At 40.2% G+C, this 25,560-nt stretch overlaps 1 protein-coding gene across 2 annotated transcripts in view; it reads left to right on the forward strand.

Annotated features, from left to right (window-relative positions):
• The window catches only part of TFAP2D (transcription factor AP-2 delta), a gene marked incomplete at both ends in the record, with an annotated part of 52,332 nt that overhangs the window by 340 nt on the left and 26,432 nt on the right, over positions 1–25,560 (forward strand). Inside the window, 4 exons of one of the 2 annotated variants that reach the window (XM_080917540.1) lie at positions 818–1,315; positions 4,748–4,808; positions 14,660–14,825; positions 14,994–15,112. In XM_080917540.1, coding sequence (XP_080773666.1) covers positions 818–1,315; positions 4,748–4,808; positions 14,660–14,825; positions 14,994–15,112 — 844 coding nt within the window. Of the gene's footprint in view, positions 1–766; positions 1,316–4,747; positions 4,809–14,659; positions 14,826–14,993; positions 15,113–25,560 lie in introns of those variants that run through there. The other variant, XM_080917539.1, reaches the window with a different exon arrangement.

Below are 25,560 nucleotides of genomic sequence, written 5' to 3' on the forward strand. Positions count from 1 at the left end.
AGAAAGCTAGAGACACAGAAAGGATTCTCCAAAAAGCAGAGAAAGGGGACTGGTTGGGGGCAGTAGGTGGATGTGGGGGGAAGGAGAAGAAAGCAATGCGTGCCTTTTGGAAGTGGTTTATTCACGGAATGGTTTACAAGTAGCTACGGAGGCGAGCAGGTTTAACAATTTGCGCGGACTGGAATTTTCAATATATATGTAGATATACATGTATATATGTGGATGATGATCTTTTTTGAGCAGCCCAGGCTGAACACCTCCGCAAGTCCAGGAGACATTTCAGTGCTAGGGTCTGACTGGAGCAGCGAGGTGCTTCCTAGCATTTTCTGTGTGTGGACTCTCCTGCTCCCCGAAGCCCCCAGTCACCTGCAAACCTGACTCTAACGCCTAGCTCCAGGCACAAATTGGGAATTGAAGGGTGTGTGTGTGTGTATGTGTGTGTGTGTGTGTGTGTCTGTGTGTGCGTGCGTCTGTCTGTCGGTCTGTCTGTCTCTCTGTCTGTCTGCGTGACTGTGTGTGCACGTGTAATGTCGCCCGCACCTATATAGGGTGGGGGATTACCCCCACCCCACCCTGCTCTCTCCACTGTGAAGACGAGGCCGCCCACCCCCAGTTCAACTGTTAGCGAAGTCTGCTTGGTGAAGGCACTTACTGACTCCGGCTGCTCTCCGGAGCCCAGCGTGCGCTCTCTCCTTCTCCTGGAGAGAACCTGGGAAAGCTCCTGGGAAAGCTCCTGGCTCTGGGAGAGTGTCGCTTTGGTTGCAAAATGACAAACCTCAAGTTTTTCTGCTCTCCCCTTTCCCCCTCTTCCTTCCAGATACGTCACGACGGATCAAACAGCTACCGTTTGATGCAACTTGGCTGTCTGGAGTCCGTAGCCAATTCCACGGTTGCCTATTCCTCCTCCTCTCCTCTAACTTACTCTACCACCGGCACCGAGTTTGCGTCCCCCTACTTCTCCACTAACCACCAGTACACCCCGCTGCACCACCAGTCCTTCCATTACGAGTTCCAGCACAGCCACCCGGCGGTCACTCCCGACGCCTACTCTCTGAACTCTCTCCACCACTCACAACAGTACTACCAGCAGATTCACCACGGGGAGCCCACCGACTTTATTAACCTGCACAATGCGCGGGCTCTCAAGTCCTCCTGCCTGGACGAGCAGAGGCGGGAACTGGGCTGCCTCGATGCCTACCGCCGCCACGACTTGTCCCTCATGAGCCATGGCTCTCAGTATGGAATGCACCCAGATCAAAGACTCCTGCCAGGGCCCAGCCTGGGGCTGGCCGCCGCGGGAGCCGACGACTTGCAGGTAAATAAGCGTGCAGCGGATTTGTCTGCGCCCTCCCCTTGCCCTCCCCCTCCCGTTCTCCGTTAGTGCTCTAGCTCTAAGTCAGTCTCTCTCTCTCTCTCTCTCTCTCTCTCTCTCTCTCTCTCTCTCTCTCTCTCTCTCTCTGACACACACACACACACACACACACACGCACACGACTTGGGGAAAGTTATGAAATTACAGGAGGACTGTACCCACTCGGTTCCTCTCATTGGATCAATAGCTGAGGCCCCTTCCTGGAGCCCGTCATCAGAAGTCTTTTGTGAATCTCCATTTCTGACACTGAGAGGATAGGTGTGTGAGGTCAGTGGAGCTAGGTTTGACTCTAGAGGTACCAGAATAAGATTCCTAAAATCTGCCGACCAATCAGTTGAATCCTCAGTTGCCGTAATTTGCAGGGTCTCCAGCTATAGCCTAAACAGAATCTTTAGGGGAGTCTCTCATGCTGAGTAGTGGGGAGAGAGGTTATTTGTTCTCAGGAAATTATTGGAATCACAAGCTTGAGCCAAAGCTTCACAAAAATATCAGATTGCTGTGTCAAGCAAGGAACTGCAGATGACAGCCTCAAAGCAGCCCCAATAAAATACTCTGCATAATGCATATCCAAAGCATATCTGTGTCTCTCTGTGTCTGAGTTTACACAAGCTTGTAGCAGGGCGTGATGCTTTATTCTTTCTCTTCAGGTCAGTCCATCTCCTGTAAGATGCAATTTATTTTACTGTCAAAAATGAGTAAACAAAAGAAGGGAGACAAAGAGAAAAAAAATGGGAAGGAGAAACGGAAACACAGGAGGCTGAGAGAAAGAGGGGGAAGGAGAGGAAGGAGAGAGAAGAGAGGGGGCATGAACAAATCCAGACACCGCAGAGTTCACCTCTTAACCAAGTCCCCTACTTTCTTTGCACGGTTTCCACATCCGTTGCCAACAATAGATTATTTACTTAGTGATCCCATTGTCTTAGGCACATTTCGAGTCAGTAAACCCAGAGACCTACAGTAAGAACCCAGAAGAGTCAAACTGAAACTTTCTTATAGTGGAAATCACATCTCTGCCGTGGCAAATCTTTCCTTTTTTTCTGTCTGCACAAAATCATCCACCACGTTCTCCTGAAGATTGGGGAGATATTTCAGGAGCACAACTTGGAGAGCAAAGAGATCTCTTGTTGCGCACAGAATATCTTTCCCCCTCCTCCACCCCTGAGCAAGAGATTAATTTTAAATTAAAGAGGAAGCCCCTACAGTTTCAACAAAGAGCCAGAACTACAAGATTCGTACACACAATAAAAGATTTCACTCCTAAAACTTTGACCTCATACACTTATATTCACAAAATAATTTTAACGCTTAGGGCATTTTTTTTTTTTTTTTTTTACATTTTCTCCAGGATCCCCTTATGTCTCAGGAGGGGAAAAATCTGCCATTCAATGCTTAGCTCAACTAAAACCTATTTACTTCTTTTAATAGCCACGTCTGTTGCTGATTTTTTTTGTATCTGTACAAATTTTTTTTCTGTGCTAGGCACAAAGCTGGGCATTTTTCAAAAGAGAGGATTAGAACATTTGCAAGCACCAGACAAAGGCAGAATCCTGTGCAAAAGGACACCGTAGTTTATCCAATTTTCGACTTAGTGCCATTCAACTGGTCACTTATGCAATGTCATCTGACCAAACAACGTGTTTTCCTTATGAAGGGGGAAGGTTTGTTAAGTGATGAGACCAAGATTTATTTTTCCCAAGAAAATAAGCATCTTTACAGTGCGTCAGAGAGAGGGAAACTAGTCCACTTCCTTGGAGAGCTTCGGTTCCTTTACTTTTTCCACTTGAAATATCTTTTTTAAATGTTTATTTCAGCCCATCTCTTATATATTTATTATGTCTTTTCTTTTTGCTACTCTTGTTGGAATAACATATCTCATACTAAGAAAGGAAAAACTTTAAAAATACTCAATAAAACATTGTGGTGTTTGATGTCTGCACGTATGGCCATAAAGACTTCCATAGGTGTAGGTCAGTGCATGAATTATAATATGTATGGATACTAGGACAAGCTTATAAATCTATAAAGTTATTCTACTCTTCTGGACGTAGTTGGCAAAGTGAGAAAGAAAGAACCATCGCTACATTTAAAGCAAGACATGAGGAGGGAGTGTGTGGCGAAAACCTGTCTCTCTCCTTTTATTTCTTCCTTTTTAAAACATTCATCAGCATATGCCTCATTTCAAATGCAACAAATGTAAATATACTTTTCCCTGCACAGAATTTTAAGTGAAAGTCCATTGGTTTAGAGGGCGGTCTAAGTCTGCCTAACAGATGCAAACGGTCCTGTGGCTTCAGCTCCATTTTTGAGTCCCCTAAAAAGATTTGCTATGGCCAACAAAGAAAACTGTCACACCTTTTCCCATCACCGCTCTAATTTATGCTCAGTCTTCAAGTTTTTTTTTTCATATTGATTTGATAATCACTTTAAGGCAGAACATTTAAAATAAGAAAGAGCTGGTGAGTAGGTTGAAAAGGGGGGTCTTACAGGCCTGCCTCAATATGGTGAAAATGGGGAGGCAAAAGGGAGCCAGGGCTGTAAAGGTTGTTTTGTAAAGTGGGTTTTTATTATGCACCGACTCTCTCCGCATTTACTTAACTCTTCACGGGCTGTTGGGTAGGTTAACACCCTTCAAGGCCTCTTTCATGTCCAATACCTCGTTTGTTTGTTAAGGAAAATGAGCTTCTAACACATTTTTATTCCAAAGGGGGGAAAGACAGACATGGGGAGAAATTTCTACTTTTCTTAATATATATTAAAAAAAAATCAGTAAGCCCTTTCCAGTTTTCTAGTTCAAATGATCACTCAGCACCTTGGGAACCTAGAGATTGGTAGGGAGTGAACCTGAAGGTGTTTCCTCTACCAAGCCTATTTTGGATAGGATTGTTTGGTGCTCCTGCTTTGGGGGTAAACAGAATCCTTATAAGATATTCATTTTGATTCCTCCATGTGAAATTCTTCCTCTTATCCTCCAATTCCACCCTTGACACTTAAACTGTAATATTTTTTTCACCCAGAAAGTCGAGTACATGTGCCTGTGTTTATGCTGATTCTGAGACTCAAAGTACTCTTTGCCCAAATTCTCTTATGCCCAAATGAAACCCTTAAGCCTTCTAAAGTGTAACACTAAGGAGAGATGTGAAATGCACACCTTAAGATGAATGTAACTTTTAGATTGCAGGGTTTTGGTTTTTTTATTATTATTATTATTTCCCTTAAAATGCTGTTTGCTGTTCAGCTTGTCCCAGCTCTTTGGTGCGTGGACTAGTCTACCAAAAAGGGGTCAGGGATAAGCTAGTCTGAAATACTTGACCCACATGGTCATGCCTATGATATTTGAATGCGTCTATTTCTTTATTTTTTTTTTCTTTTCTGAAGGGTTCTGTGGAAGCCCAGTGTGGGATTGTTCTCAACGGCCAAGGGGGAGTGATAAGAAGAGGTGAGTAGGAATACCTTGGCTTCAAATATTTGTCTGGAATCTGTTTCTTTGTTTTGAAGATCTGGGGAGACATATAAACATCAGATTCTGGTGATTAAGGAAAGAGCTGTGTTAGTCAATTATTCTAGGTCCATACAGGCATATCTATACTAAAAAGCCTCCTTTCTTCGATTGATATTTGAATGCTGGTTGCTCTCTACTACTCTTCACAGAATAGCAACAGCATCAAAGTTAGGGAGAAAATTACTAGGATCTTAAAAAAAAATAGTTTTCACACTTCTTTCCTTTCATCCATACCACATCCTGGAGCAGGGTTTCTGGTTTCTTTTAGACCTAATGTGCTAGCCACAGCCTGAGTGTTTGGGGTGATGGTGTTAGCCATAGGCCTTAAGGGATTCTGTGAAAGGCTGTATCACTGAGGCTTTCCAGGAGGCTAATGAGTCACCAATATTGTAGCTGCCTTATTATTTTTTTTGAAACGTCCAGAACATTTCTTTCTTTAAGGGAAGGTGGGAGGAGGAGGTAGTGTTAGTGTTAAGTGTACTGGATAAAGCTTTCTTGTTCCCATCTGTTGAGAAAAACATCTGAATCCAGAGAGTTACCCATAGCGTTGGAAAGGGGGGTGAAGCAGTGAAGGGAGCTGTATCTCAGATGTTCCATTCTGACAAAAGGTTTTGAACTATGACATTCACAGGGCCTCAAGGCACTACAGATTTTTACTGGCTTTGCTGCTTAACTGTACCCAGAGCCTCTGAAGTTTATTTTTCTAGCATGCCCAGTAACCCGAGGAGCACATGAGGCAAGAGGGACCAGCTGTTATTCCAACTTCATACGAATTAATAAGACAGCCTATTCACCAAAACTAATTCCTGTTTCAGGGCCACAGTTGTCTCTAGTAGCCAAACTGCTAAACTTCTGATGGTACCAAATAACTGTCCCTTAGTCCATCTCCCTTCCTTTCAAAGTTTGATGAATGATTTGCTTTCTTTTTTTTTTTTTTTTTTTTTTTTTTTTTTTTTTTGGGGGGGGGGGAAGGAGAAATGTACTCTTTAAAAACAATTGAATATTTTGTGTTAAAACATGGGTGTCATGACCCAGTATCTACTATAAACACCAAGAAGAAAACAAAAAGACTTTTATCTTTTGGAAGTTGGCTGTTCCAAAAGTGTGTATCTGCACTGTACATCGAATTTAAAAGAATTACTCGAATCTGTTGTTTTGGCATATAGATAGCACTTCTTATATATTATGTAAAAGGGATGCTATCAAGCTTCCTAGCCAAATTAAAAATTATATAAAACAGAGACAGGTTTATACATGTTAAATTTAGCTATTCATAAGGTTTGGTCAAATAAAACATACACCAGGAAAGGGGTGCTGATTGGGGTCTGTTGGGAAGGAAATACAGTAAAGGTGAGGCCAAGCGCTCAGGGCGCACGGGCTCGGTGGTGCTGAAGGACAGCGCCACTAATTAGGGAAGGAAACCCGTTGCAAGGAGAGCGAGCTTTCCGCTGCAGTTCGTACCTTCTGTTTCCTGCTTGCTAAGATACCTCTCCCAACGTTTGACTATCACATCCAAATGATTGTAGCACCGCTGACAGGATGAATTCCAGGTTGGGCGCTGGAACTGTAAATGCTATGGAGTCAATGAAGTTTCCAGAGACAGTCTCCCTTTCATCTGGCCATCTAAGAGGAGCTAAGCTTTGAGGTGTCAAAAAAGATGGAAGTGTGCTCTACTTACCTTACCACGACTTGGGAAGTAAAGTTCCTCGGGTGATGTTTTTTTGTTCTTGTACAATTCAGCACCTATTTGTTTCACCTTTTAACATTTTTTGTCTTCGTATCCTATTTCAAACGAAGCCTTGATTATGTAGTGGGGGGGGGGGGGTGGTAGTGAAATTCCCAAGAGAAAGGACCTGGAAATTCCGAGTTATTCTTGAACAAAATCTATAGCTCCCCCTAACTCTGAGTATTTCAGATCCAAGCATCCGAGTATTTTAGTATTTTTGTTCATTCCCACATGTCTTACAGGATAGGAGCAATCTACAGAGAAATGGGGGGACGAGGGGGTGCAGCTATCACTGTTCACAATTTCCAAATGGATAGCAAGGGCGTTAATATTTTTTCAGTCCTGGCTAGTCACCTCATGTCAAAATACCCAGAAAACCCCTTCTCTGTATTGGCATTGTTGCACACAGAGAACTCTTAAATCAATAACTTGGTTTCTCTCAGGTTTATCAGAAACAGAACATTTAAGTGTTAAGCTATTGCCTTCCCATCCCTCCTATGGTGACAATAGCTGTTTTTTTGTTGTTGTTGTTGCTGTTTTGTTTTTTTTATCTATGCCCCACAGGCTCTTAAAGTAGTCTTTTTTTTTTTTTTTTTTTTTTTTTTTTTTTTTTTTTTTTTTTGTTCCCTCCCTTCTCTCCCTTTTTTAAGTTCTTGGATACATTTACATTCCTGATGATATCCAGCACTTACAATATTAGGAAAAATATATTCCACTTTCAGGACACTTCCGCTCAGGGTCTGCCTTGAGTAAAGGTTCCTGCCTAGCTGTGCTACCTGGGGGTGGGGAGGTAGAAAGAAGCTGGCCTGGCTGGCAGAAGGGTGGATGGATGGGGAGTCATGGTCCCCAAACTTGTAGTAAAGAACAAAATGTCATTTCTCAGACTCACTTTGTTAAGTGTCAATTACATTTTTCCCCTTGTAAACGAAGGCCTGATAGCCAAACGATAATGTAGACTGACTGGGGAGGCAGCAGCGAGGTAATTACCACCTAGATAAAATATTTGCGGCCGCCTCGGAGGCCCAGCTCCCTGCACACTCACTCCCGGTTAATGGTGTGCGCGATTTTGCCCGCAGCTCCGCCGCTCCGACCATCAGAACCAATAATCTTTACTTTACCCTGCACTCGCGTATCGATAGCTTCTTTGGCCTCGGGCGTTGTCTTTGATATGTTAATATTTCTGAGTAACAAATTCTGCAGAGATCATATTAATGTTGTTCGTACAGAGTGGAGCTTTGCCTTCGTTGAATATTCAGACAGTGGGTTTCAAAAGGCATCTCTCAAAGAAACGGGCTTCTATTTACAGGAGTCGCCCATGTTTCTAATCATTAAAAAAAGGAAAGAAAGAAAAAAGAAAAAAAGAAAGGCCCATTCCTTTTTGTTTTTCTGGTGACTCTTCTGAGGTGTCCCTCAGAGCCCCTCCCTTTTGCCAGACACCTAAGCCTCTTCTGAGTATTTACTAATAAAATAATGATGAGGACCAAGTTGGTGACTAAGCTAATCATGAATGGAGTCAGGGTGGAATCAAAATATGCAGTTCACTTGGAAAAGGGGCCCCTAGCCTTCACATATATCACATGTATGAGGAAATGCGAACACTCCAAATTCCTGTTGGTGGGTGGAAAGTGACATTTTAGCCCCGATCTCTTTTGTGAAATCAGGACTCAGAACCGCAAACTAAAAAAAAAAAAAAGGTGGGGGTGAGAAAAGTGTAGAGGGGCAGCGCCCTTGTTTCTCTTTGTGATCATCTTGCCTTGCAGCCCCAGGCTAATTTCCAAAGCTTAAATACCGCTATTGCCTCTGGGCCAGGCAGAGAGAGAGAGAGAGAGAGAGAGAGAGAGAGAGAGAGAGAGAGAGAGAGAGAGAGAGAGAGAGAGAGAGAGCCCACCGGCCACTTGCAGTCAGGAGCACTTTCGCAATTGCCCTTGGCTACACAAAATACAAACTACTTTGAATCAAAACATTAGGGGGGAATTAGTACGATTTGAACTCTTGTGCATTTTAAGGGAGCCGGGGTCTATCAGATCGCTGAGGTGAGTGGCCAAAACCGAGGCGTTAAGAGTGCCGTACAAACATTTTCTGATTTAATTCTGTTTTCAAAATGCAGCTTTAGCTGCCGCCCTTTCTACCAGTAATATATAGGACAGAAGTGACACTTTTTCCTCCCTGGACCTCAAGGCATGTGCCTCCTCACAAGGACATGCCCCTTGCTTTGGGTTTTTTAGGACTCTTCTGGGCCTTCTGGGTGGACCTTGGGATCACTCCTTCTAGCAGCTTCCGGGAAGGGGTAAAACAGACGGTAGCTTACTCTCCTTTCCTTTGTCAGCATCCCATCAGTGAGTGGCTACCCTGAGTCTCTTGTAGTTAACACTGGGTCAAACTCGTCTCTTTGGTTCTTCAAACCTTGATAATAAAAATAGAGCAGATAGCACACTGGGAGCTTATGTGCCTCCTTACTGCTAAAATGCACATACATAAGACATCTGTGACCTCAGAAAACGCGTGCACCAAGGAATCTAGAAGCATGGTTGGTTTGTTGAACAGTCATTTTTCAAGAGGAAAGAAGGTTCTTTGCTACTTTCTCCTCCTCCTCCTCTTCCTCCTTCCCCTCCCCCTTGTTCTTTCCTGCTCTGGGGGGGGGTGGGGGGGGAGGGATCACCAGGACCCAAAGTACTTCATGCTTTGGGGACTTGGAATTAATTCCGGAATCCCTAAGCACACACTAGGACACACTGGGAAACAGCAGAGATCTGATACCTATTTCCCTTTCTTTTGTTTTGCGGGAATGGCTTCCGGAATAAGCTACAACTATTTGATGTAGCTACACCTGTAATAGCGCAGCCTTCCGTCTGAACAGCAGGATTCGCTGCTGACACACCCTCGGGATTCGCTGCTGACATACCCTCAAAGGCCTGCGAGGTGGTAGCTAAGTCCCCATATCTTTGCTGCTTGAATACAATTAATATCTGCTGCCACAAGGGGAGAGGCTTCCCTTCCCTCTGGCAGGGGTAAAGAGCAGGTAAAGGGAGAAACGTTGGGGGCGGGAGAAACAGTCCAAAAAGATCCTACCCCACCTATCGGACAAGAGTACCTCGTGGAAATAAAACCACAAAGCAAACAAGGACAAAAAATTCTTGTAACCGCTTACACATATTTTAATGTGTCAAGGAAAAAAAAAAAGACCGATCACAAGAGATGAAGAAGGGGAGGAAGAAAATCCCCACCGTTTGTATTTCTTTCATTTGAATTGTAAACATCTGTTTGGCTGTAAGGCGAACAGAACATTTATTTCGGTTCCTAAGATTTGGTCTAATTATGTCAACACCAACGTTTGCCTAAGTAAGGCGGGGCGGTGCTGAGGTGCTCTGACTTTGAGAACTGCAAGCTAAGGCATAGGGAGCCTAAGCAGGCTACGAAGTATTGATCACACCTGCAGAGGCTTCAGAGATCCTCGTGGCACAACTCAGTGTGTTCTTAGGGGTGGTGTTGGTAGCACAGACCACTGGATTTTGCTCTGCTGTACAAGTCTTGAGTGAGAAAAGGTTTATAGTGATTAGCTTTCCAGTAGGTTGTGGTAAAAACTATGGGTAAATGAATATACAACTTCATAGAGCTGATCCTATGATGTGGCAGCTGCTCACCACAGAGTTGATGTTGGGTACCATTACTTGGGCCACTGAGTGTGCCTCATCAGCATTGCCTTATCAGCTAGAGAAGGAAGTAGAACAGATGTGAACACCTTACATTTTCAAAGAGACAGATTAAGAAAGAAAGGAATGTTCTCCAAGCTCAAGTTCCTCCTCATTACCAGGTTTTGTCCCACTAACCTATGGTCTGAAGGCAGAAGGACAGAACACCCCAGGCTATCCAAGAGAAATGCGGCTCCAGGTTTCTTCAGGCTATTTGGAATTTTCAGAGTATTAAAGACAGAGTAAACCTGTCTTATTCTGTGCCGGGTCTGCTCATAGCTACAGGACTTGGCCAACTTCTTTCTGTTACTTCAGCAGAACCATGTCTTTTATTTATTTATCTGTGTTTGTTTGTTATTAAAAGCAGGTCCTAGACAAATGTTAAGATGATTCCTGACTGCTCCTGTAGTTACTCATTAGAATTTACAGATTCATAAGCAATAGGTCTTTCCAAATTTCTAGACACTGGTCTCTGTAGAAATATCATTGCTCTGTATTATTTTTCCTGTGTACATTGCTTCTCCATGGGGAGGATGAGAACTCCTGAGGTGTTCTGCATGGCCTGTCTGGTTCTGTCAACAGAGTCAATCCCCAGCTGGATTGCTGAACGAAAAAAGCAGTATTCGACAATATCTCTAAGAGCTGAAGGGCCTCAGAGGCACCGGGATGACCTTGATGGGGAACACAATGATTCTCATTGATGGCTAGGTGAGGCTCACTTGCAATTGTCCTCTGAGTTCTCATCAACTTCAGTTCCTTTGGCTAAATTCTACCACATCACTATTTCCCTTCCAAATACAACACCCTGGCTACCATGCCTTCATTTTAGTTTTTTTTTTTTTTGTCTGCCGTCCTGAAAAGTAACCCACTGGGAAGAAAGATATCAGGTTCCCCAAGTCGATGTAAACTCTACAAGTTGCCCAGTCTTTAGCCATAATAAGAGAGTTCCCCAAGGCTGCAACGATGCCACGTATCAAAGCAACAGAAATTCCCTTTAAAGATTCTGTGACATAAAAAATAAAAGAGTCGAGAGTTGATGGATAATCCTGAATACAAAATAAATCCTTGAGGCAATTTGTGTGTGCATAAAGCATATTCTTAATATGCAGACTGTGTAACTTACCTAATACATGCCTATTTTAGCCTCAACCAGAAGCCCAACATGGTTGGAGGAGCAAAAACACTCAGGGCCTATAGAGTTCACAGACGATTAGGTAACTTACCCAGAGGATGAGCTGGGAAGGAATAACTTGTATTCAACTCAGCCGGAGGGTGCTAGATTCCGAATGCAGCAAACTAGATTTAACTCATTTCTCAAAACTCATAACCATATTTTCTCTCTAAATTGGGTTTCTTACTAACAGATTACTAAGCACAGGAAAACATGGAAATTGTGTGGTCCCATGCTTTTCTAGCAGGAAAAAAAAAATGCTCAGACTCTTATGACCAATTCTTTAAGATTCCTCTTTCCAAAATACTGGCTATAGCACAAGAAGAGATGCTCAATGTTCAGATATTGTCTGCTTCTGATTCCCAGTGATTGGGGGTGGAGACCCTCTTCTAGGAGAAGAGTAGATGGATATTGTATATTCACATTTATTTTTACTGAAATTACCATGAGTTAATTTCACGAGCCTTCAGTTCATTTAACTTTGGAGAAGTGACTCTGATTTCTTTTTATAAGCCCCTCATCTCTTCAAGTACAAAGTACAAGAATTAACTGAAGGGAATCTGAAAAATCTAAGAATCCCACATGTCTGCTAGTACTTTTGAAACCCTCTAGAAATTCAAAGTGGGGAAGAATTAGTAAATGTGCATGTTTCTAGCTGCTAAAGAAGGTAGTTTACAGTTTTCAACTTTAAGATGGGGATTTTAGTTTAACAATTGACAGACTTTCAGACCTCTTAACCGTTAAAACCCAGGGCTTGTTTCCAGAAGGTTCCATGAGGAATTTGTTGGAATGGACAGAAGACTTAGCCAAGGATGCTTTGACATTGTATCCTCCTCGTCATATGGGGAACAGTTGGGCTTGTAGACTAGTTCAGAATCATTAAGGGAAAAAGACCTTTGACTATTGACAGCTGCAAAGTAAACTTAGGTAGGAGGTTATTTACTGGAGACAAGGCAACTTCGCATTGGCTAAGCTCCTGAAAGGACTATAACCCCATTTCCAGAACCCATTAGTTGGCAATAATTTTTTAGAGACAGAGGAGACCTTGTGAACTGCTCCTTTGCCTATACTCTGATAAATAACATCCTACCCATGTTCGCAAAAGCAACTGTAAATATTAAATTCAGTGGGTAACACAGACAGAGTAGAAGATGAAGAAAGAGAGAAAGAGAATGAAGTAAGGTAATGGGGCAAAAAAAATGACTAAAATTCATGATGAATGTGAATGCAACTGTCAAAAAAAAAACAATTAGAAAAAGAGAGAAAAAAACATGGGTACATGCAATATGGTTAGGAAGAGTTCTAAATATCCCAGGGATGGGAAACATTTTAATATTCTTTCTTCCAGGTAAAGGTCCTTTTACATATGTTCATGTCCTCCCAGTTCTTTTAGGTGACATGCCCAGGGGACACCCCTGAGACTGACCAGAGAAAGGCTCCTTGTTATAACTGCATCTCTGTATTTCTTGGTAGAAGATAACGGGGGCATATTCTAGTCCAGTACGTCTCAGGTTTTAATGAGTACGAGCACCATCTGTCTTTCTTTGATATATGCACTGAAGATCAAGAATCAAGGGGGGATCCAAGATCCCACACTTGATATAAGTCTCTTCCTAGAAATCTGATATAGATCTCACTCATAGGAAATGGATTTTGGACAACACTCGGATGCATTTGTCTTTCTCTAGTTGAGTATTCCTCATTTTCTTTCCCTCGTAGTCTTGTTTCGGGACAAGGAACTTAAGCTTACCTACAACTAAAGTGAGAAAAAATTTTTAAATGCATACTCAGAAAAGACAGCTGTAGAGGGATGGAGAGGTGGCTTAACACTCTTGAAGATGAACTGCATTTCTTTTTAGCAACCACAGCAAGCAGCTGACCTGTGACTACAGTTCCGCAGCATATGACACCATCATCTTGCCTCTTTGGAAAACTGCAGAAACTCAGAAAATTTTTTTTTCTTAAGAAAAGACAGAGCCAGTAGGTGGTGGTGCACACCTTTCATCCCAGCAACTGGGAGGCAGAGGCAGGCAGATGAAGGGCAATTGGTTCCAGAGAGTGAGTTCCAGGACAACCAAGGCTACACAGAGAAACCCTGTCTCAAAAGAAAACTGCCAAACTAAACCAACAAGACAAATGAACAACAAAAACAAAACAAAACAAAAAGAAAAAGAAACAGAGAAAAACTAGTTTTGAGTGGAAATTTTGCCATGAACCCTGAAAACTGCCCTCAGAGGTATGGGAACACATGCAGCTAGTCTTACAACCTAAGATCATAACCCCACTATCATCTTTTCAGGGTAGGCTTTGGCTAAAGATTTTTGCAGCAAGTTAGCAATTGGGCATTTAGAAACTATGGCCAGTGATGCAATGCGTTCTTCCTCTTGAGTTTCCAAGTCTGTTTTAGTCAGTGGGAGCTGTCATAAGTTAGAGAACGGAGGATGCTGTTTCTGTGGGAACATAGGCTCTAAAGGCTCTAACAAACTTGGAGATAGAAATCTGCTCCAGACCATCATGGTAAACTGTCTCTGATGATGTTGCACTTAGTGGATACTGTTGCCCTGCATCCTAATGGCAGTGACAAAGCAGCCATCATAATCAGATTAGTTATATTTAACACAGGTAACTAGCTAACACCGGACCTTATACTGTGTTTTCCTACCCGTGTTGACAGTGCAGATTGAAATATACTGCCCAGATTTGACAGGATTGTCACCTGAATTTTTGGTGATGTGCAGGTGATTTTTTTTTTTAGCTCATGGCCAGGTGAAGGAAGAAGACAATTTATAAACAGTTTGGGAATAGAAAAGCATATACTACAAGTTACTGTTTATTTTGTGTATGTGCAAAATCACATGTAACTGTGAACCAATAGTAACTACTTTTCTGAAGTTAAGTCTTAATTGATTTGGGGGCATTAATGTACTGATGTGTTCCTTGATGTAATAATGTCAAGATTAACCCTGTAGAGGAGACCTATGTTATAGAAGGGGCTGAATTTGTCTGGAATTACAATGGTACACACAGATTCATTTTCCGCGTAATACACAAAATCCTATTATGACTTGGAAGGATATCTTCTGAGTAACTTGATATAAGTGGTGGCTAAACAGAATTGTTGCCACTCATCTCTTGATATGCTTTTCTCTCACAAAACTGTACCTTTTCGTTATTACTAACATATGCATTTTTATTTCTCAAGGTGGCACCTGTGTGGTCAACCCCACAGACTTATTTTGCTCAGTTCCTGGTCGTCTGTCTCTTCTCAGTTCTACTTCCAAATATAAGGTGACCATTGCTGAGGTAAAGAGGCGTCTCTCACCACCAGAATGCCTCAATGCTTCCCTTCTGGGAGGCATCCTAAGGAGGTAAGCTGGGGCCATGTCGGGCCACTGTCTCTCTGGTAACTGAGCTGATATCACTGTGTCTTTTTATGTTCTTTTGAGTGTGGGACCCCCCCCCATGAGGTCAAGCTGTCTCAAAATGTCTCTTAAGTGTTTTCTAACCAAACTTGATTTTTATTTGATTTTGGACAGAGCAAAATCCAAGAATGGTGGTCGTTGTCTGAGAGAGAAACTGGACAGGCTTGGCCTAAACTTACCAGCTGGAAGACGGAAAGCAGCCAATGTTACCTTGCTCACTTCATTAGTCGAAGGTATGACTTTCTTGTTTCTTGAGGAAATAGTGAAGCACTCTTGCTACTACAAGCCTTGGTTAATTTGACTGCGTTACTGCAGTTTTGTTAAGGGTAACAGTTAACAGTTATAAGAGAATGTCCTGATTAATTTTGACAATGATTAACTTTGCCTCAATAGAAAATGTAGCTAATTCATGGGATCAATCAGTTGCCTTACTGGTCTTGCCAAATATAGGGAAGATGAAACAAAGATGGAAGATGGGTGGTACTTCTCCAAGCATTTCTTGGATAACAGCAACAAAAAACATGGCCATGGTCTCGTTATTAGCTGATGGTTTGGATGAACCTAGTTTAATCAATTGCAACTCAGTAAAAGATCCATGGGATAAACAACTTTAGGAGGTCGGTAAAGTTATTGGTCCTGAACGCAGATCGAATTAAACATTATAGTCAGTTTTGACAGGGTCTTACTATGTAGTTTTAGCTTATTTGGAACAGTAGAGAACTGTCTGCTTCTGACTCCCAATGCTAGCATTAAAGGTTTGAGCCACCTTCCCCAGAAGCTTATAGACGTTCTTTTATTTTTTAAGATGTATTTATTTATTTTATGTGAGTACACTGTAGCTGTTTTTTCAGACAGACCATAAGATGGTATCTGATACCATTACAGATGGTTGTGAGCCACCATGTGGTTGCACCATGTACCCTCTGCTTGTAGACAATCTTAAAGCAAATTGAAGCTTATGCCTGCTAGAGATATGGCTCAGCAGGTAAGAATAATGAGTGTTCTTCCAGAGGTCCTGAGTTCAATTCCCAGCAAACACATGGTGACTCACAACCTTCTGTTATGGGATCTGATGCCCTCTTCCGGTGTGTCTGAAGACAGTGACAGTGTACTCACGTACATAACATAAATAAATCTTTTTAAAAAGTTAACCATAAAAATGGCTACAAAGGTGTAATCAAAGATGAAGTTCATACCTCTAAGAGGGTAAACTGAGTCACACAAAACTTGAGATTAAGAAGTACTACATACAGGGAGGTGGAAACATACTGCCAAGAGTTGCTGTTTCTCTCATATTCTTCCTTTGTTTCTTCTGAATGGACTAAATTGTACATTTTCATAAAATCCTTTTCTAAAGAGCAGCATCCTGGGGTCCAGAATGCCAGAAGAAAGCTCTGCAAAAAGATTCAAGATGCTATTGTTTTAAAGATAAAGGGCTGATGGCTTCCTTTCCTTGATAAGTGTTTAATGACATATTTTTAAGACTTGTAGCAGTTGACTTCTGTGTAGGATGCTGTGGGGTATGGGGGTGACAACATCAGTTTTCACACCGGCTTCTCTCATGTTATAAGTGTGTAGCATCTATTTGTGTAACATTAAGAGTTTCTATGATCCTAGCTGGACATGGAGCACACAATAGTAATCTAGCATAGAAGAGACTGGTAGGAGGCCAGCCTAGACTACATAGTAAATTCCAGCATACCTTTAGTTACCGAGCAAAATACCTTTGACAAACAAATGAAGCAAAACTTCAAGGAGGGTATATTGACTGCTTTCTTAGCATTTGTCTTGACAAAAATAGCTTTATGAATTCTGCTATCGAAAGTTGTCTTTGGTTTTGTTTGATTGGCTAGTTTTGTTTGGTTCAGTGCTCTAAGACAAGGTCTGATGGTATAGGAAACATTAGCCCGGAACATCAATCCTCCTTCTCTGTGTAGCCCAGACAGTCCTAGAACTCACTCTGTAATTCAGGATAGCTTTGAGCTCAGAGAGCTGCCTGCCTCTATCTCTAGAGTGCTGGGATTAAAGGTGTTTGCCACCTCCACCTGACTTGGAGGTTGTAATTAAAGGAGAAAACACTTAGATGTAATACCACAGATTTGAGAATCACAGGATAAGACTGAATGAGAAATTCATTCCCATCCCAAAATTTCTCAAGCTATTTTCTTATCTTAAAATTGTCTATTTGCTTTTTCCTTTTCATTTTAAGATTTATTTATTTTCATTTAGTGAGTATTAAGTGTCTTTCCTGAATGTATATGTATGCACTGTGTGTGTGGCTTGGTACCTGGTGAGATTATAAACGTATATTGAATCCCTAGAACTGAAGATACAGAAGGTCATGAATAATTGTTGAGAGTGTTATGAATCAAACCTGGGCTCTCTGGAACAACAGCCAGTTCTCTCAACCTTACCCTTCTCTTCAACCCCTCTATCGGCTTTCTCTTCAACCTATACATTAGTGGAAAAGCTTACACTATTACTCTATCATTTTTTTCACATCTGCCCTTAATCTCTGGATTCTTTACATTACCCAGACATACATCTTTGTGACAAAAAGCTAATTCTGGTAAATATCTCTTAATACATGTCTGGAACTCTTACAGATGGCAGCAAAAATGAGTTTAGTAGTTTTTCAAACAACTATGTGATCCAGTACAGGAGTGAAGGTCATCTTCCATAGTCTGATATAATATTTAACCACAAAAGAGACAAGGTCTTGTTCCCATTTCACCCATACATCTATCTATTAGATTAATCTATTAGATATATCTATAGGATTCAATCTATTAGATATATCTATTAGCTATATCTATTAGATTTAATATATTAAATTAAAATGCAAGTATTAAGCACATCTTTTAGCATCTTTGTTACAAGCCTTTGGTCTTCATTTTTTTTTTATTCATACTATTCTAAATTTTCATTTGTCCACTTCAGTATCTAGAGTATAAGAGCAATATTACCCTCTAGAACATGTAATAATTTAATCCTACTAATCTAGCAGGCTTGGCTTCCTAACGAGATGCTGAAATAATTTCAGAGTGTCTGACTTCGAGGAACCATTCAAAGCATTTATCCATGTGTTTTCTGATGTAGTTCTGAAATTCTTACTCTGTGCTTTTTACTTAAGAATTGGGAACTTCTGAAGCTTGGCTGCCTAAGTTCACTCTACAGTAGCCTTTGCAGAGCTAGCTGTCCATGAGTATAGAAGGAGTTGGTGATGTAGTCAGTCTCGCTGGTTCTGCAAAGCCTCATGCAGCTTTGTTCAGCAACCTCTAGAGTTCTGAAATGCCACTGATTTAAGTTGTATGATAAATGCCTAGAAGAGTAGTGGCTAATGTGGCCACGTCCTCCTTTTTCCTCTACTTCCTCCTCCCCCTTCTCATCTTTTTGCTTGCCCACTCCTCTCAATAGTGTGGAGCCTCAGCTAAAGAAATGTTTTATTTCCAAAGACTGTACACGGCTTCCCTTGAGTCTCTGTTAGATCGAACCTTGAGTTACTGCTGCTGCCTTCTCTAGTTTCAAATCTGCAAATTTCCAGACCTGCCCTGTTTCCTACCTAATGGGAACTAGTGTTCCACCTGTAAAACCTGTTAACATTTAGCACTAAATTCTAATAATGATGATGATGATGATGATAGCGCCTTCTAAGAATAATCTCATTATTAAAACCAGTATTAAAGTTAGGATGGTGAGTTCACCTGCCTGGGCTCCACTTTCCTCATTTATACACAAAGGACTGCAGTGTCTGTGATACCTAAGGGAACTTTAGTTGTTATACCTCATATTCCTCTTTGGTGGTTAGCAGCTTAACCCAGTGACATCTTGCCTTGTCCTGGCCACAGTCTGACACATTCCTCATGATTAATCCTCCTCTCTATCAAACTCACATCAGGGACCAAGAATCCAGAGTTCTTTGCTGTCTATAATTGCACACTTCTTTTAATCCTAAGAGTCTTGTTAATACATCCTGAAAGAGGACAGAAGTGGAATTCATCTTCTTACCCCATCTGCTGTTCGTTACCTCTAAATTTGTGAAAATCTATTACTTGGTCATACTGGAGCGTAGGGGTAAAGCTGTGCTTGTAAATGTTGTCTATCTGAGAAGAGACATCTCCACAATTACTTAAGAGTATATGAAGAAAAGAGCTTAGTAACCAAGAGTTGGTAACATGGCAGGGAGAGTTGCCTGTCACTGAAGCTCATGAATTGATCCCCTGGCTTGTAGAATTATGCTACAGCACACATTCCCCCTGTCCTCTGACACAAAATAAAAACTAATTAAATGTAATAAATTTCTTAACTAAAAATATATTCTCAGAAGACAAGAGTCAAACCCCATATTTATTCAACATTGTATTGTAGAGCTTTTGTATAATTATTGACATTAACATTAATTAAACACTTGGCACCAGGATGGCACAAAGAAGATTAAACATTACACTCTAGTTTTCTTTCACCTACACCACAGAAAGTGTTAAATGTGTGACTTCTAGGCATGAATAAGCTAGTTCGAACTCACATCTACCTAGCACCTACTACAGGAAGGTAATCAGTTATTGTTAAGTGTTCATATATATGAGACAGCAGCAGCGGCAGCATCATACTCAGGAGGTCATGATGAAGATTCACTGCCATACCTTCAAACCCATGAGAATGATGAGCAGCCCGAGCAAGAAAACTAAAGCTAAGAGACTAACCATTCTGAATAGGACCATACAGGTATAGACAACAGAGATACGGGTTCAGTTCTTCAGTTTGGCAAACCCAAAGTCTGCTTTCCATTTTGACTTGTTTTTGTGGCACAGTGACCTGCCACCAACTCGATTCGAAACCTCAATGAATGAACAAGGTAGAGGCTGCAGTCTGTTTTTACTTTGCACGGGGGGGGGAGGGGCTGTTATTCCCATGAATTGTAAGCAGGCATTTTGGCCTCTCTTTTATCCATTACTAATTATAAGCTTGTAAAATCTTGATAAATTTTCAGCTACATAATTTTCTCAAGTGAGAATAGCACTAATGTTAATTTGTCCATTTAATTTATAGTAAACAATACCATTTTTTAGAGTTACTGATGAAGTATATAAAACTCTTCCACTCAAGATATAACAAAACAGTATCTTTATATAAGTTAAAAAATGTGTTTGTGTGTTGTGCGTGTGTGTGCTTGTATGTGTGCTTGTATGTGATTGTGTATGCTTGTATGTGCCTGTGTATGCATGTATGTGTGTGTTTGTGTGTGTGTATGAGTGTGTGTGTATATGTGTGTATGTGTGTGTGTGTGTGTGTGTGTGTGTGTGTGTGTGTGTGTGTGTGTTTGAGCACATATGCAGAGTTTAAAGAATAACCCCATGATGGTTCTCATGTTCCAGCTTGTTTGCCACCTGGTCAATGAGCTTCCAGATATTCCCCTGTTTCTTGTCATAAAAATGTTGTGATTACAGACATGTGCTGCACTATGTGCCTTTATTTCCATTCTGGCATCCAAGTTCAGATCTTCTCTCTCCCACAGAGATCCCTATACCAACTGAGGCATTGGCCTAGCCTAACAGAATTAACTTATCATCAATATCTTGTCTATTCTGTCTTTGATCCTGATCCTATGTGACTGCTTTTCCAATAATGAAGGAAACATAACCAACACAGGAGAAAGTGTTTTCCTGTAGGCAGGACAGCTGGCCAGTAAAATCTCTAGGTTTTCTTGTCTAAGATGTTTTATTTTAGAGAACCACTCCTTGTGACTTTAGTAAAGAAAAAGCCCTCTAGAACAATTGCACCTGTGTATTAGTGATAACATTTGTTCAATCCACACTCAACACTGATCATATAAGTGTAAGAGCAGTCATTACACAGGGGTGGACAATATGGACTTATTTTGATTTTTTTATAAAAAGGCTAAAAGGGAAGTCTTGAATGACCACTGCATATGGGTATGTCTAAAAGGGTTACTGTGCTCCAGACAGCTCCTTCACAGGACTTTCTAACACCCCCATTAGTCCCACCCTATGATACATGTGATCACCTTCATTCAAAAGCTGCATGTAGTGTAGAAAGTGAGGCTGTAATAGCTCTGATTGATGTTCACTTTAGTTACACAACCACCAGGAAGAACAGAAAGTAATGGACCCTAGTTTTCCCTTTTGCACATAGAGAATCTGGCTCTGCCACGTCTTTGGGGGCATAATTTTGCATTTCAAAGCCAACAGTGGAACTGACCTCAATATATTTAATTATAACAGAACTTAGGTTAGTCACTCATTGTAAGGCCTCTTTCGGCTTCTTCTTTTCCCCAGGCCAATGAGAATTACAGGAAAAAAAATCTCTTCATAGCACAAGAGCAATCCTGAAAAGGAGATTCTGCTTTAATAACTGGTAATTAGGTGACAATTTAATGTCGTTATGCAATATCTCAGGACTTTTTTCCAGATTCATTAGTTGGTCTCTGTAAGCTTGTCCATGAGCAGAATATGACGAGCACATAGATATCACTTGGAGATTATATCCTCAAGTATGGTTTCTCCTTTTACTCTTCTTCATTTCAATATTTTATCAGTTTTGTGGCGAGGGAAGGTATTTGCTTATAAATGAGGAGAAACAGGAGGCTACACAACTTTATCTGTGCTTGAAACTTGCCTAATGTCAGTGTACATGTGAAGATCTTGGCTTCAGTCTTTGGTCCATTGGTCATTAACACTCTTGTAAATAGTGAGGCTTACTGAAAAAAATTCACATCTTTACCGTTGTCTTACTTAGGGTTTAATGCTGTGAACAGACACTATGACCAATGCAACTCTTACAAGGACAACATTTAATTGAGTCTGGCTTACAGATTCAGTGCATTATCATCAAGGCAAGATCATGGCAGCATCTAGGCAGACATGTTGCAGGCAGATCTGAGAGTTCTATATCTTTACCTAAACCTGCTAGTGGAAGAGTAACTTCTAGGCAGCTAGGGAGAGGGTCTTATAGCCAACATTCACAGTGACACACCAAGTCCAACAGGGCCACACCCTGGGCTGAGCATATTAAACAATAACAATGATGATTTCTGTTTTTTTTTTCTTTTCTCATTTTAAAAACTCTTCTTTTCAAAGACTGTATCTCTGCTAATAGGCTGTTCAAACACTTAATTTCTCATTATGTTTATTAAATAATTTATTTTATAAAATATTATTGTAGCTCTCTATTTTTTATATTTATCAACAGTCACAGGTCTTCAATCAAATCACAGATTATATTAAAATATCAGAATCTTAAAAATCATCTAAATTTAATATACACACATCATTGAGTTCAAAATGAAAACTTTCTAAAAAACAGGATTCCACTCTTTAATTGATATAATTTAAAACAGACAACACACACATGGTATAAAATCCAATTTGTTTTTAATTACTTCTTTTATTTTTGAGTTTACAACATAATTACAATATTTCCCCTCTTTCCTTTATGACTTCCAAACCCTCCCATATATTCCTCCTTGCTGTCTTTCATACCCATTTCATTATTGTTTTCACATAAAAGTAATATTACATAGATTAAGCTAGTTGTACTTACATATCTAGGAACACACACACTACAATTTAATGAGTCCTCTACTTAATATGCCTAAAACATTTTCAGTTTTTTAAATAGTGGTACAATGGATAGCCTTCTATTTGTATGTTTGTACAGACACCCAAGAAGACTTATAATAAATTCTTAGGAAAAGTGTTTCAAAGTCACTGAATAATGTGCCTGCAGTTTTAATAAACTATAAGCAATTTATTCTCAGTCACTCTTGTAAATTTGTAGTCTCATCACAGTGTAGGAAGATGTTTGCACATGGTAGTGCCTCCCTGTGCTTTTACATAAAAAAATGTGTGCTCAGCTTTTTAGTGTTTGCTAATTTGATGGATTGAAAAACATCACTCTCTTAAGATTTAGATTCAATACAGGCTGAAAGTTATGAGCTGTACTTTCTATGCACTGACTTAGTAAGTCAGTGTAAAGGGTAACTTTTCCATATTTTTAAAAATTAGCAAAGTTGATTGTTGCAAACTTTCCTATTATCCACCCTTGAGATCTCCTTTATTCACTGTTATGGGGCTTTTTTTTTTTTTGCTTGTTTATACCTTTCATTGAACTTAATTATTGTTTGGTAATTTCAGGTATATGTGTACATGTTCTTTAATCATAAAATCATAATCCCTACCCCGCTCTTCCCTCTCTCCTAACCATGTTGAAACATTTGCCCTGATGATATGATCATATTTCTTCTGTAGTTTTGAAATTTTAATTTTGACTTTAGTACATTTAAAAGACCCCTCTCATTTCAAAAAAAATGCAAAGACATCATTCTATTTATGATTTATCTTTTTATACTTAAATCTTTGATCCATCTGGGATTTGTTTTGTTGTTTGATCTATGGTATAGATCCAACTTTAATTCTCTCCAGATGGCCACCCAGTTGTTCCAACACCTTTTATTGATAATCCACCATTTCCCTACTAATTTGAAAAATGAATTACATCTTCCAATTACATTTCTTAACCTGAGTAGACGTTTTGAGTAAGGCAATGAATGTCTTTGTTTTTCTGATCATGCCATTTTTATTCCTGTTATTACATTTCCTTGCTTGTTTCCAGAACTGACATTTTATTAGCCAAGTATGGTAGTCCCTTGTGCACATATAGTTAGATGGAACTCATAATTTATAAGTAACTCGGTGGCTACTGCCTTCCCCTGATGTAACCCACAGCCTCTTTATACAGGAGAATATGTGCAGTACCTCTGCACAATGCTTCCTCATTCTCTTAGGAGAGAGGTTTTTTGTTTTGTTTTGTTTGTCTTTTAATATTTATTTATTCATGTATGTGAGTACACCACTGCTGACTTCAGACACATCAGAAGACGGCATCGGATCACATTTCAGATGGCTGTGAGCCACCATTTGGTCCCTGGGAATTGAACTCAGGACCTCTAGAAGAATAGTCAGTGCTCTTAACTGCTGAGCCATCTCTCCAGCCCAAGGAGAGATATTTTTTTCAACCACAGTTGAAGAGAACTACTTCAGGAGTTTTTGAAAAAAGATAAAGCCATAATATCAGAGATTCACTAATATTTGTCAAATCTAGAGGGTTTGTTTTTATCCTTTTTAATGCAAAAATGTGTGTTAGAAGGGCTCAGAGGCTAAGTCTTCAAGTGTACCTTATTTTATTAAATAGCCCCACTAACATGATAATAGAACTTTATTTATTAGTTTGTAGTATGTAGCCAATGTTTCTAGCAAGTTTCTCTTTGTTTTTTGCGCTCTATTTGTTGGAATATCTCACAAGACGGCTATGATTAACCACCTAATAAAATATTTGAGCAACTGGTTGTCGTAGAGCAGGTATTCTGATAATTACAGCACATTGAAGGAGGTGCAGACACAATATATATACATATATATATGTGTATATATATATGTATATATATATATATTTGAAAACAATCATTATTTACCTAGGGAAATTGCCAAATTAGGAGATGTGCAGCTCCACCAGTGAGGTCGTGTTATAGACTGCATTTCTCCCAGAAAAAGCTTGAACACATAGTAGACATATTTGCTTGGTGCTTCAAATTACAAGAAAATGTATTTGCAAAGCCTTGTAGTGCAGATAGGCAATCACAGTCACTTAAGAGTCAGAGGCAGGAGAATGACAAAGCTCAGGACCTGCCTTGGCTACAGAAAGAATTCAAGGTCAACCTGGGCAATTCAGTGAGAGCCTATCTCAAAAAAGAAACTCAAAGAGGGATGACGGTAGAACTCAGTGTTAGAATACATTCCTAGAATGCAGAAGGTCTTAGGTTGAATATCCAGTACTGCGGAAGAGAGAGAGAGAACTTTACTAATGTACAGATTTGGATCTTGTTAAGTTTACTAATAGATACACCTTGAAATAATCTGCTCTTTCACCACATGTAAAAATATTATTGAAATCATAGATTTGTGACCAGTATTTAAAATATATGTTTTGCCACTATTTAATGGCTTATTTAATGGCATTAGGTGTTACAATAGTAAATTAAATCTAATATTGAGGTAATGTAACAGTGATAACTGTTGAAGGTTCTCTAAGGAATTACAATGCAAAGGCACCATTTCACAAGACCATTGTTAAAGATTTGGTTCTAAAATGTTCATTTCTCTGAGATACAACTATTTTAAAGAAAAATTCCTCACAAGTCCACATAATTAAAAAACCATCTGTATTTATTTATGATTTAAAAGTAACTCTAGGAGCTGGAGAGTCAGACATACAGTTAAGAGCACATGTTCCTTTTCCAGAAGACAAGAGGTCTGTTTCCAACCCTCCCATCAAACTTCTCAAAACTGCCCATAACTCCAGCCGCAGGACATCCCATGTCGTCTTAGGGCTTCCGGCCACCCGGAAACACATGGCCTCCACTCACAGACACACACGCATACAAGAGAATGAAAGTACATCTTTGAAAATAATAAATTCCTTTTGTAACTCAAATGTCAGTACAACAGCCCATTCACTTTTCATCAGAAAATACTTTGCCGTTAACTTTCCACTTATTTTTTTTCCTAATGTTTTTTTTTCTCAAATTTTTACTTTTGCTGTGGTGTATGTGAACCTGAATCTCGAGAGACATGCTGAGCAAAATGCACGCTGATGTTCTTGCCAG

This window comes from Micromys minutus (assembly GCF_963924665.1).
Source record: "Micromys minutus genome assembly, chromosome: 5".
NCBI lineage: Eukaryota > Metazoa > Chordata > Mammalia > Rodentia > Muridae > Micromys > Micromys minutus.